A 14,371-nucleotide genomic window follows, 5' to 3' on the forward strand; every position below is an offset into this window, starting at 1 on the left:
GGTATGATCTGTTGTTTACCAGTGTATGGATATCATTACATAAGAACTACTTGTATATTCAAACGCTTAAACAGCGCTCGCAGCTGTATAATTTAACAAAACAACACAATTTGTAACATTCCTGTGCAACTGCTTGGAGTATCATAACCTTTTTCCTGTATGAATGTAACGTTCATGTAGTTGTTCTACGCATCAAGCTATTTTCTCCAAAGTCTGTGCTACATTCAGTGTAATCATCTTGTAATGCGAACTGACCGATAACATTATCGCTTGCGCACATATGATTTGGTTCCAATGTGTACACACTGCTAGTATTTAGGTTTTCGTTTTGTAATTTACATCCACTATATGCAACGTTTTTTGTAACTCTAGAATAGGGATATGAAGGGTCTCTTCCTATGTCGTTGCTCCTTTTTACTTTCTTCAGATGAGAATAAGTGTCTGTTTTCTTAACATGTGATTTTCCACCGGCGACAATACTGTCGTATGCAGACTCGTTGTCGATCTCTATATCCTCTTGCTTTAATGCTTCTTTGTCTGAATTCAATTGTGATGTCTGCAAATTGTTATAAGTGTCATCACAATCATGATGTTGTGCAGACAGAAAAACTTGGTTTTGAGTTGTGTTATTTGCAGCATATAAATTAGTTATATTTGAATCGCTATATGATTTAGTTGCCGTGGCTACAGGACTAGAATATAAATGCGAATAAGAACTGTCCATAAAGGAATCAGTTACGTTCTTCATATGATTATAAACATGCATATCTTCACACAATACATATTCTTGTTGTCCAGTGTGACTGTGGATATTATCTGTATCATCTTTACAAAACACGTTTTCTAAAATCACTTCGGTATAATCATTTCGTGTGGTAGCGTAGTTGGACAGGTAAGTCATCATCACTGATACTTTCTTTTTGCCTTCTCCATCTGTCAAAATGTAAACTAAGAATTTAAACGTACATCGAATAACATTTAGACATTCAATTTTTATATGTTTTGCTTATTCAAACTAACCAAAATTGTACTCTCAACAGTAGATTATTGCAAGTACTGAAAGTATGATTTTAGTTTTACTTTGATGGCCTCAAATTACAACAAAAAGAATACGAATACAAACGATGTATCTTACCTCCGTATCAAAATGCACAGAGTTAACAGAATAGCCAAAATGATGATGGTAGTTATTATTGGAATGTAGACTTCTCTATGTGAGCTCTTCTTCATTTCTGGAAAGAACATCAGTTTTCATTAGACATACGACTTAAAGACAGAAACGTTGTTACGACAATTTTAACGTTAATGTTGTGTAATATACTACAGTCATATTAAATTACCATAACCAAGTTGCTACTTCACTAAGTCTTTGCTTTTTAAATCTCAATGCTCAAGGTCAAAAGTCTTGACTTTAATATATGATTTTGTCCTATGTAAAATTCAATGTTCTGTCTTCATAATTTCTACCGTTATACACTTGTACCTGATTCTTTGGTCCGTTCTTGTGTGGTATTTGGCATTTCGGTCGTTATACTGGCATTGTCCGCCTCTCGTATTGATGTTACAGTTGCATCCGAATTTGTATTCAATGAATGTGTGGTGTTCAAATAAATATTCTTCGTAGTATTGAAATATTCCGCTTCAGTTACTGGCTTAACAGTTGAACCCGAGTTTGTATTGTAGTCTGCCGTCGTTAAATCGAAGTATTCCGTCTCAGTTACTGGCTTAGCACTTGAACTAGTGTCTGTATTCCATACTTGTGTGGTGTTTATCTTATCGGCTGTATCTGAGTACTCCGCCTTAGTTGTTGGGTTAATAGTTGAACCTGAGTTTGTATTCAATATCGATGTGATGTTGAAGATTTCGGTCGTTTTATCGGAGTGGCCCATCTTAGTTATTGGCTTAACAGTTGAACTCGAGTTTGTATTCAATACCGATGTGGTGTTGAAGAGTTCGGTCGTTTTATCAGTGAGGCCCATCTCAGTTATTGGCTTAACAGTTGAACTCGACTTTGATTTCCATAGCAATGTCGTCGTTGTATTGGAGTGGTCCGCCACAGTTATTGTTTTAACAGTTGAACTCGAGCTCGAATTCCATAGCAGTTTTGTGTTTAAAATTTCGGTCGTTGTATCAGAGTGTTCCGCAGTAAGTACTGACTCAGTAGTTAAACCGGAGTCCGTTTTCCAACTTTGCGTAAAGTTTGAATCGTCAATCAATGTTGCATTATTTAAGTGCCCTGTCTCACTCGTTGACTTTATAGTTGAACTGTGTCTTATTGTTGGTGAACTTATTTTACGTGTTAGCGTTGATGATGGGTTTCTTCCTGGCAATGCCGTAGGCATTACAAACGTAGTTATAGTTTTGTTTGTTCCAATCGTTGTTTCATTCGTTGGACTGGTAGTTGAATAAATCATTGTAGATAGTCTTGCTTCCCCTGTCTTTGCCGTTGTTTCTAATGTAAAATTTCTATTAGGTGTCTGTGGTTGACATGATGATAGTGTCACAATTCTAATTGCTGTGTCTAAAAAGTAAAAGAAGTTAGTACTAAACATGCTTTTATCAGAAACAAATATATAAAGACTGTCATTTATAATATGGGAACCAGATCCATTTACATATCAGAGTAAATTGTAATACAGATATCTAAGAATAAAACATTTACACTGGCATAAACTATCATATATATATAATTTATACATTAATGGAATTTTAGGTGAAAACATATTGCCACATCGAATTCGCTTACTGGTATGGCACAGTTCAGCTTTCAATAAAACATCATCGATTGCAATGTCACCTTGGTAGCCATTTCCGGAAACGCCCTCAATAATGATCTGTTTTAGACATAAAATTAATGAAAGTTTAAGAAATTTTGGAAAACATTTATAAATGCTGCATTCGGATAAGCCATTAAACTATGCACTCAGGATTGTGAATACTAAATAAGCATTCCATTATACAAAATGTACCATGCATTTTCACTACCTTGAGTAGGCTAAATCAAACCGAGCCTGCTGCATTTTCATTTTTGTCGTGCTGGGCCACCTGTGGGGTTTCCTCTGTTTTTATCTTAACATTTATATCTATCGTAGTCCTCCCGTTAATTTACTGGTTATTTTTGACACCAAGACACAATTTTGAAGCAGGTAACATGTAAGAAAACGTTTACCTGCCGTTGAAAATATAACTTGATAATGGTACAAGTGCTATAACAGAAGCATATTCAATAGAAATATTGCCTTTGGGTGATAAACACGGTATGTTTTAAATGAATCGCAGACACTACAACTATTTATTGACGATATGAAACTGACAATCGCAAGCTCTGGAAAAAATGTTCATCGGCGTGAGTTATATTTGAAATTTACTTATTGTTTTGCAATAGATTAATGCAACTTGAGATATATTAATGATACAATATATGTCAATTTCAAAGCAATACTGAAAACATTAAACATTCTTTCATTTCTGATTTTAATTCGTAAAGCACAAGGTGGAAATTACAGCAAAAGATACCTGATATTCAAAAGCAGACTGAAAGCTTATTTCAGAGTCTCTCCAGTCCATACTTTTCGTATCATTCTCTTTGGAAAACAGAAGTGTATTAGCACAAGCATCTGTCTTTATATACACATTTAGTTTGTTTATATGAGGTCCGTACATACAATACCAGAATGTCAAACAGTATGAACCAGGTTCCTGCATCGGGCTGATAAGTCTCGCTTTATCTCCATACTCTCGAGGATAGATTGTATCGATGTAAATATAGTAACATTGCCTCTGATGGCATTTTTTTGTTAATGCCTGACAGCCATGTTATTTGTAAACTTTATGAAGAATAGAAAAACTTCAGGGGGGCTGTCGCCCTCTAAAGTTCGTAGTAAGGTCACAGCACAAGGTCAAAGGTCAATAAGTGCATTTTTGTTATTAACGTCAGATTTTCGCCATTTGTGCTTCCTTTTAATGTAAACTTGTACTTTTTTGGTGATAATTATGAATTTGAGAAGTAAAACAAATCGCGTCGTGTAGGTTTATTAAATTTGAGACTTGCGAAATTAAAAAAAAACTGAAGTTATTTCTATAGAATGAGCTAAATTTTTCGTACGCTCTGATATTTTGTTCATTTACGGAAGCTATCTTTCTCATGTTTCTAGAACTACCGATTTCAGGCTAACAATTATAGAAAGGCTGGTTTGTTGTCTTTATAAACAGTACCGGGAGAGAAAGATATGGCGTGTATTTTATAAAGACTTACACTGTCAAACTTCGTCTGCTTGAACTCAGATTATTCGCTCACTAATTTTGACTCGAACTCATCGTCAGGTCCCGGCATAATATCTATATAATGTATAATTATTTTATGTTGACTCGTACTACTTATATCTCGAACAAAGTCTGTTTGTCCCGTCGTGTTCTAGCGAATATAGGCTGTCAATAAAATCTCTATTCCAGTGGTTTACGCATGTGCTGTAGTAATTTCAGGAATGTTTGGGCATTTGGAAATACATGTACTATCTATGTACAAAAAATCAAGCTACATCAAAATTTAAATGTAGATATTAGAAAACTGCAAATGTTATGTATTTGTTGTTTTGTTTTTTTTTTTCATTAGCATGAAAATGATACTCTTCATATCACTGAATCAGCTAATTTAAAAACAATTTCTTTGCGCATTAACATTAGGCTATTATAAGAACCGGTATAACATTAGGTTATTTAAAGAAATGGTAACCGCTCTTCAAGTGTTTTCAACATATACAATTTTGTAACTAATTGTTTATGATGGTTCTATGGATGTCATAACTTCAAAAAGGCTAAATAGCTGTGAATTGTATAGTAGATCGAATTTTATTAGCATGATCTTTATGATTGTGAATACAGAGTACATTGTAACACATATTTGTTTTCATGTTACAACACCTTCAGCAACTGAGTGATTGGTTAGTGGGTAGAACGAACGTGTAAAAATATGTACATTGTCAATGAAAGTCAGTGCGGAATGCCAAAATAAACTAAAAGACTTCTTACCCATATACAAAAAAATGAATAAATCCCATTATAGTCCAACTTCACAAGCTATAGACGTTTTAGCCTGAAATATTCAATCGGAAGTATTTGTTAATTTTAAATTCATCGTTTTGAATTTCAAATCTTTCATTCATGCTCTTCTCGTCCTGCAGGAAGTTAGTTAACCACCATATTTTATCATTTTCGTATTTCAGACATGTAACGGTGGTCAGTTAACCTAATCAGTGTATCTGGATTCTCCACGAGTACTAGCCTTTTCCCCGCAAGTAACTGCCATTTTCTCCATTTGATTCAAAAGTGGAGGACGAAATTAATCCTGACAATATCTAGTCTCGAATCGTGATGGAGAACAAACCTCTCCCGGGATCGAATTCACGGCCTCGCAATCCTTAAATCTGTGTTCTTCTTATTGAGCTAAAAGTCTTGGTTTTATACATGACAGTAAAGTGACTTTAACTGTTGATATGAAAATTTTTATATAATAATTGCATGTAATACATTTTCCTTCGTAGTCTTCTTCCTCAAAGCATACAATATTTTCCCTTTTGCACACATTCTCATAAAGTGTACAATATATTAAGATATTCTTTTTATACTCAGTGCAAAGCTTAAGTTCAAATTTTATTGCTGCCTAAAAAGCGAAAAATGCATTTGCGGTGTTATTTAATAATCCTATAATAAACAACTTTTTAAACTCCAAACCTGGTTTTTGTTTTTTTTACATTTTGACAGATTTCAATGAAAATTGGACACATTGTTTAATGACAAGTTCTGTTAAATAAACATTACATTGATAGCAATTGTAAGTATATTCGTTGAGCCATGACAGTTCAAATAAGGTAATAAAAAAATAAAAAGTCACAATTTGGTGCTGGTCTCTATGCGGCAAGTACTGCCATCTACCGTATTAAAAATTTTGCGGCCAATATTTCAATCTCCAATGAATTATGAATATCATCTCGTCCTTAGATAGGATACTATTCTGCAAGTGTGCATTAAAAGAATATCAAATTTGTATTGAGAAATATGTGCGAGGTATGCTGTTGACACTTTGCGCTACATATGCGGTGCAATATTATTCCACGAAAACACGAGTGCATATTTCCCGCTGTCGGCGTGAGCTTTCTTGATTAAAGTTTTTAGAAAACCCGTGTTTTTCTTTGTTTTTATTGCTTATATCTTATTATACCCCATTATACCCAAGGTCAATGTCACCAAGGTGTTATACTTAGCATACTAAGTTTTTTCGGCAACCTTTGTTTTTCTGTCATATCTTTGTTACTATTTCTTATGTCTTACTGTAAGTTCACACAAACATTGTCCGATATACAAACAAAGTATGTGCAGAGGTCAGGCTCATTAAAGACACCAAGTTGTCATACTTGGAATTATTTTCAGATTAAACTTCCTCGTTTTCTTCGTTTTAAGACATATCTTTGGTACTTTATAAGATAATGACTTGAAATTAAAAATATAATCATCATCAGCATATTTGATTACAATTCGCATAATTCTAATTGTATTTTGATAGAATTATGCCCCTTTCATGTTTTTTATGTTTGTTTGTTGTTGTTGTTTTTTTGTGTGTGTCTTTTTTCTTTTGCAATCTTCCCTTTCTGGATATAACTTTAATACAATGTAAGATAATGACTCGGTGTATCTTCCTTTTAAAGTAGAGTTCACTTATTGAGATATAAAGTCATTTTACTGGCAAGGCGCCGAATAATTATTGAGTTAAATGTACTTCTTGATTCAACGTCAACCATTAATGTGGTGTCAATAATGACGTCAAAAACCTGCTATGAAATTAACATGTTCATATTTAAATATTGACGGATGTTTCATTTCAGCTAAACATATCTGTACATTCAGTATACATTGTATAATAATTTGAATTTCATCAAATTTATATGGTCAAAGTGCACAAGTGTAAATTGGAATTTACTAATTATGTGACTTTTAATTTAAGGGTTACCTTATTGTCACCCTTACGATTAAATTAATTTAATTCAGGCTATGGCTGTTGTTATGTTTCATTATAATAAAATAATCGTTAAACATTTTGTAAAAATTTCATTCAAATCTGTCAAGATTTGACAGAGATAAAAGGAAAAAACATGTGTGGAGTTAGAAAAGGTGTTGAACATGTTATTAATATACTGAGTATATTATTAATATACGCACCATTTTGCTACCTTTAATACGGTAGAAGTACGTTCCCTAAAGTTCAGATTTGACCTTTGATATGTCTGTGACCTTGAAATGACATTAAAATAACCCTTCGATACGAGAGTACCAAATATATTTCTGCAGTTGATCCATACATAAAGATTAGAAAACATGTCAAGTATACGCATGTCACTTTTTCCAGATATATATTATTCTATATAATATAATATACTATAATATATATTATATATAATTTTCTATATTATTTTCAGTTTTATTAATAAAATACTCAAGGGCGTTGAGACACAATATTTAAAACAATTTAGGTGGTTATATGGAATAAAACAAGTACACAGCGGCATTTGCGGCATAATTTATTTGTAAATGCACTCATTTGACCTTTGACCCCATTATTCTGTAACGAGGAACCCTAGAAGGCGGCAGCCCCTTTTAAATTTCATGTTTGGTTCTAAGGACCACATATATACTTTTATCCGAGCATTAACAAAAAATGCCATCAGAAGTCACATTTTCCTAAGATATTGGCAGACTAGTAGAATCTACTGTTAATTAAAACATCACATTTCGCAGCAGTGCCTTGTCGTTAAATAACTTTTTTTCTTCTTTTTGTTTGAATTCCATATGCGATGGCATTGTATCAAGAGGTCACAGCCCATTTGACATAATACTACGCGTCTAAACCAAAATGAGTTTTCGATTTTAACACGATATTGCAGATTACCATGTACATCTCTGGTTACATCCACCAATGTTGTGGATGTTTTTTTTTTTTTTTTGTTGTTTTTTTTTTTCAGCTCGTCAATATGACACCTTTTTTGCAAAACAACGTATGCTTTCGACCTTCTTTTATGAAGAGAAATAAATTGAGTCGTGTAAGAATACATGTTAAATCAAGAAGATTCTAAGCCAATGTTTCAGCTTAGCTAAATACATAAAATTACTGTGTATGTAGATCTACCATGGCAATCTAATGTCATATCTAGTAACAGCATTTGTTAAAATATATTCATGTTTAAATGACATTTAACGTTCATAATTTGTTTACCACTATATATTTATAAGTAGGTACTTCTTCAAACCAGACACATCATATTGCTATATACATACATGTGATATCTTTTATGTATACATCTACAAAGTGCAGTCAATATTTTTATTTTCAAATCTGAAATTTAGTCATAGCAATATCTTTAAATATATACTAATACTTACTTTGGTTACTTCCAGATGTATGATCTGCTAGTGGTCCGGTGTTAGGTGTTTGCGTTTTTCCGGACTGTCTCGTCCAGTCAAAATTGTCATTTCTATCTTGGTCCCAATTACAGAATCCGATTTCAAAAGCACACTCTGAACAAATACAAATTAAGTTCGGAAATAATATCTTTCTTTTTCTATTGCTAGTTGAGTATGGACTTGGTGTTTTATAATTTCTGATCCTTTATGATCATGGAATACATTCACTTACTAATAATGACATTTTTTCAGCCAGTGCTAAAGGGTTTGAGAGGTGTTACGCATTTTATCATGAACAGACACAGTGAAATCGAGTTTGCTGTTATTTTCTCTCTAAGTGTCGTATGGAGACTAGAACATTCAGGAATTCTGCGTGTAGGGTGGAGGGGTGAAATGTGAAATGTGTTGCACATCTTATTATCTCTCATGAACAGACTCTATCAAAGCGAGACCGCTATTATTTAGCTTGGTTGATTTCTATGCTTCTAATGAAAATTTGAATATTAAGCAATCATGTATTTTTAAAGTTAAAGACTGATATTTAACTTTTTATGAAAACGGTCAGGACCATAATCTGCCGAAGGTTGCTCTTACTATTATTAACAAAGATTTAAAATGACTGTTAAGTACGGACACAATTTGCAGTAAGCATCTTAAAAGTGTTCATAAATTTTCCATACCCTTTTACAAATAACCGAACATTAAACCAATGTCTCTTTTTTGTTAGAAGTTCAGTTAGTCCATGTGTTATGTATAGTTAGTGTTTCATATGCTAACTTATTGATTCGTTTTCTTACCTGCAGAACACATTTCTTTAGTCAAAGAAATATCATCGACGGCAATATCACCCTTAACACCTTTGCCTACTACACCTTCTAGGATAACCTGTATAGCAAACAAAAGAAACTTTCACATGCTATAATGCAATACTGTATAATCGTGAAATGAGTGTTCCTTTGGGATAAAGGCCACACTTTGTCAATTCAGTGTCAATGTAAGTTATAAATAATAAATATACAGATTTCTTTGGGGAAAAAAAGAATTACTTTCTGATGTGTCGTCGTTGAACTGTAATAAAGTCATTTATTACACTAACTTTTTCTTTTTTATTTCTGGAAATCGTACTTTCTGAAGCATATATAGCAATTTGCATTGAGCAAGTCACACATACCTGATAATCAACGGGTGCAATTTTGCTGATGACCGCTTTTATCCACTTGTTTGTACTCATGCTATGATTCTTGGTGAAAAGCGGTATATCAACACTCGTGTTTGTCCTCATATAAACATGCAAACTACCAATGTGTTGTCCATACATACTATACCAGAACATAAGGCAAAAGGGACCGGATTCTTCCATGGGACTGATTAGCCTGGCCTTTTCTTCATATTCTCGCGTGTCACTTGCTTCTATGTAGATATAATGACCATCTGATGAAAGAATAGCTTAACAATTTAAAGTTGATACACCCATAGATTTTTGATGATAACATTTCCCATTATATTATTTCACAAGAATTTCTCTAATATTTATAAAAGCGCTGGTAGTAAAATTATATGTACTTTTCAGAAAAGACAACTCTGTGTAATTTACTTTACACTCAACAAAAATGTTAACACATCTGTTGTTGAACATTGATAAAGAATTCGCAAACTTTACTTCATGATTTCGTGACGTTTATCAAAAGAATCTGTAAAAAGATCCTTTGGAAGCACAAAATGCAACCATAAAGTACATGGAGACCTTTTACAGCCGCCCCACGGCACTTAAAAACTGATGTTGTTATAGTTAATAAAATTTGTAAAAAGATCCTTTGGAAGCAAAGAATGCAACAAAGAAGAATAATAGCAGACTCGGTTTGATTGAGTCAGTTAACGAGAGGTAATAAAATGTGCAACACCTCTCACGCACCCTAGCACCGGCTTAAGCGGAACTCTATAACACATATATTGAATGGACTCCATGATCCCAAAGGACAAGAAAATATAACAACACTGAATCCAAGTACGGAGAGACCTAAGATGAATTTAATGTTTCCTACCTTAATGTGAAGAAAATTGTGAAATGAATTGTAAAAAATCAATCAGGTTTACATATTTAACATTTTACAATGACCCTTAATTAGTTTTGCTGAGTAATATAAGTTGAAATTTATATCTCCGAGTCAACACTATGACATGCAATTACATGGATTTATATGTCTTTAATCTATTGTAACAAAATGCTCATAATATGCACAAAGGATGTTTAGGCGTCTTTGACTACCAGTGCGTAAAATACAAATCTTACTTCCGGTTGTATGATCTGATTCAGGTCCAGTGTAAGCAGACGGAGTGTTTCCATGTTGTCTGGTCCATGTAACGTTGCAGGTTTCGTCATTGTTCCAATCACAAAAATCATTGTCAAAATCACAGTCCAGACACAGCAACACTGTAATAAAATACACACCTGTTCAACCAAGTGATCAAACATATAGTATTGTTATATCATGGTGAATGCCAATAAAAGACGCTTGATTCATTAACCTCCTTTTTATAACTTTAACCCAACAATTTGGACCATTTTATAATAATAATAATGACATAGTGAATAAAGTACTGCCACTGAATACGGAGTCCCCTACTGGGAGGTGACTGATTATCTCAACTTGTATATAACCTTATGATCTGATATCTATTAATGATGTTTATACAGTATTGTGCTATAGATATAAAAAAAAATTTATGTGAAATGTACGGATAATAATTTGCTAAGATAAAAATCTAAATTTGTTGATGGCTTGCAACATCTATGAATATTAAAGCGTATTTTTAATGACATTTCTTTTGAAATAAGTGTGAAAATAAGAGAAAAAAAATATTATAGAATAAAGAAAGATTAAAGGGAAAAAATCTGAAGAATAATATACTGACATATTTTTTAATTTGATCCATATGGAAAGTGAACTTTTTAACATCTATTCAAAGATGAAAAAGCTAAAGACAGGCAAGGAAGTAAACTAAAATATTTTGTATATTTTGGTCTGAAAGATGTTTATGACGCATATTCTTAATAAAGTAAACATTTGTGACGACAAGTAATTTCTAAAACATCCCTTAATGAATGGATGAGTTACAGACTGGGTAGGTGAAAGGCCCTATTGATCTTTAACATCCAATGTGACCTTTGAGCTAGGGGTCAGGGTTTGCGTATGACAAGATTTTAAAAAATAATTTATATCTTTTAGACATGACAAATCACAAATTCCAAAACAAAACAAAATAGAAATTGATTTTTATTTGACGATGTTTGTCATATCAATGCTTATTTATAAGAAGGTGTGAGCGTAGATGGTGATTATTTTTTTGAATAGTTACTTTTACTAATGACTGATATTAACACTTTATATGTAAGACTTACCTTTGAACTCGTAGAAAACTAAAAAAGATATAATCCAATATCTGATAATGTTCAAATTTTCCATGCCTCATGTCGTATATACGTAAAGTTTCATTCGTCACTACTAGGAAGTAAAACTTCGTTTAATCCTACCAAAGAACCCTCGTCCAAAGAAACGCTTCAACGATTAAGCTATTAAATAAATATATTCATAAAACACCTCAGGTAAAGATGTTAAAAGCGAGTCATTCGATGAATTATGAGATTATCAAAATAAAGAATTACCGTCTTCCCGATTTATACATCTGATTAGTTATGGGACAGGTACATGAAACAGGCCCTTTTTTAATTTTGCATTTTGTCACTTTAATGTGTTCTTTACGATTAGAAAGGCACAGTGTTTTGGCCTTAATCTTAACTGCGCTTGGCAATTGTCAGACCCTAATCTAAACTTTAGGGTGGCACATATATAAAGCTGATTTACCACTCTCATATTTCGAAGATGATAAAATCTGACACGAGGTTAGTTTAAACAGTATTTTTATTCAAATATGCATAACATGATACAACATTTCTACAGATAAAATAAGGATTAGGAAAAAAGTTACAGTGTAACTTATCGTGTCCGTCTCCTATAGTTACTATACATATTAAACTGTTTGTTATGGCAGATTAAATATACAAGTGAACAACAAAAATGAAATCAAAAGAAACATATGTATGAACAGATAATACAAAAAAGTATGTAAGTAAGAATATGAAAATGTGTGAAATAATACACAGGAGCGGGTTGGAGAGAGGAAAAAAGAAAATAAGAAGAAAAAACAAAAGAAAAAAGGTTCAGCTCTTCTTGACCTAATCCAATCGCCAACTTAATCAGAGTCAAAACGACCTGTCGCATCGATGTATTTCTAGGTTTTTAGTATTATATGTTTATTTTGCTCAAAAGTTAGGTATTCGTTACAAAACAGAACGGTCTCAGCTTTTAATGGACAAGGAAGATGAGTCAAGATGTTGTGTCTTTGCTGTGTGTAATAAGGACAGGATGTTAAAAAGTGACTTACTGTCTTCACTGAACTACAGGTACAAAAAGGAGATTCAATGAGTGAGCGTCGAAACAGATCATGTTTGAGTGCACTACAGGAGAATCTAAGGCTCTTACACGAGGTTGATTTCTTTTCAGTAGAAACTAAGCTTGGATTTCATTACTCACAACCCACAGGGTGTGGTACCGCTTAGTTGTGCGTTGTTAGTAAAGAAGTCGGTTTTAGACGTGAGGTAAGTGATCTAGCAGTGATATAATCAAGGCCTTCAGTGGTGTGTCGTCTGAATTTTCAAGGCTCAGAGCTCAGGTGTGCTGATTTTAACAACGAGAGCGTCAGCCCGAGTAGTGACGGCCGAGAGTTTTAATCTACTTTCCAGATTTTATTAATATCTAAGCAGCTGAACAATTAACCGTGGTAAATTAGACGACAACCTACAAGAAGGCCTTGATTGTTTTCATCCTTACATATTCCTATGTTATCAGATATTTGTATATAAAAATATGATGGACTTCATTTATCTGAGTAGTATAGAACCGGAGGTCGTCATAATTTACCTCATAATACTCTTTTACCGGTCCGCGCATCAACCGTTGTTTATCGCTTTTCTGAAATAAAGAGGTAGACGTATTTTGTTTGTTTTGAGTTTAACGCCGTTTTTCAACAGTATTTCAGTTAAGTAACTAACCTGGATTCTGTAGCAGTACAAACCTGTTCTCAGCAAGTAATTGCAAACTTCTCAACATTAATCAGACGTGGAGGACGAATGATTTCGGATACCATATCAAATCGTCACAGAGATCATATTTCGCGGCCGGGGATCGAAATCAAGGCGCCGCGATCCATAGATCTGTGTAAAATAAATGAATGCCTGAATCGATTCTCCCAGCTCAATCTACACGGCCGGATCTAAAATCTTACAAAATATACCTGAGGTATCAACAGTCATACAAACCGAAAAATGAGCTGCAAAGAGATAAATAAGAATTTGTACAAAGTAGAGAGTGGGAATATGATAGCTGGATGATCAGTTCCAAAAGCTCCTATCTTGTATTGCAAGATGAAAACATGCTAAGATCTATGACTTGCATTATATTTCCTTTGCCTCTTTCATTTTACGTCACATGTTTTAAGATGATATTGAAATAAAACATAGTAATCTGTTTATTCATGATAATGATATTTTTAACTACAATAATTTGATCAGATTGAAGAATTATATTCCCATAAATCATATGAAATTATGTTATTCTTTCTAATTTCAAAATACTTTGTATCGTTGATGCCCCTATTTAGAACAGTGTAAGCGTATGTCTAAACGTTACTTTTTACTGATTAAAATGTTTCGATGATATTTGACTTCTGTTAAATAACATTATACTTAAAACTTACCTTTTAAGCAGCGGTAAACTAAAATAAATGATATCCAGTATTTATTAATAACAGAATATTTCATTTTATGCCCTTACTTAACTTTTACTTAATTCGTCATGGAAGT

At 33.1% G+C, this 14,371-nt stretch overlaps 1 protein-coding gene across 1 annotated transcript; it reads right to left on the bottom strand.

The window, feature by feature from the left end:
* Positions 1 to 863: 863 nt before the first annotated feature.
* Positions 864 to 14,247, bottom strand: LOC123551759 (MAM and LDL-receptor class A domain-containing protein 1-like). The gene is made up of 10 exons (XM_053542209.1): positions 11,852 to 14,247; positions 10,742 to 10,882; positions 9,623 to 9,882; positions 9,249 to 9,336; positions 8,431 to 8,565; positions 3,517 to 3,584; positions 2,747 to 2,834; positions 1,484 to 2,521; positions 1,136 to 1,232; positions 864 to 933 (listed from the first exon to the last, which is right to left on the bottom strand). The coding sequence occupies exons 1-10, from the start codon at positions 11,913 to 11,915 to the stop codon at positions 864 to 866; spliced, it is 2,049 nt and encodes a 682-aa protein (XP_053398184.1). The 5' UTR covers positions 11,916 to 14,247.
* Positions 14,248 to 14,371: the final 124 nt, after the last annotated feature.

This window comes from Mercenaria mercenaria, chromosome 4 (assembly GCF_021730395.1).
Source record: "Mercenaria mercenaria strain notata chromosome 4, MADL_Memer_1, whole genome shotgun sequence".
In the NCBI taxonomy this organism is placed as follows: domain Eukaryota; kingdom Metazoa; phylum Mollusca; class Bivalvia; order Venerida; family Veneridae; genus Mercenaria; species Mercenaria mercenaria.

Bases quoted from the DNA above. Each gene is read 5' to 3' on its own strand.
- LOC123551759 (XM_053542209.1), bottom strand. From the start codon at position 11,915: ATGGAAAATTTGAACATTATCAGATATTGGATTATATCTTTTTTAGTT. The intron at 10,883-11,851 runs GTAAGTCTTACA...ATTTTATTACAG, and splicing joins AGTTTTCTACGAGTTCAAAG to TGTTGCTGTGTCTGGACTGT. The intron at 1,233-1,483 runs GTACAAGTGTAT...TGTTCTTTCCAG, and splicing joins AGAACGGACCAAAGAATCAG to AAATGAAGAAGAGCTCACAT.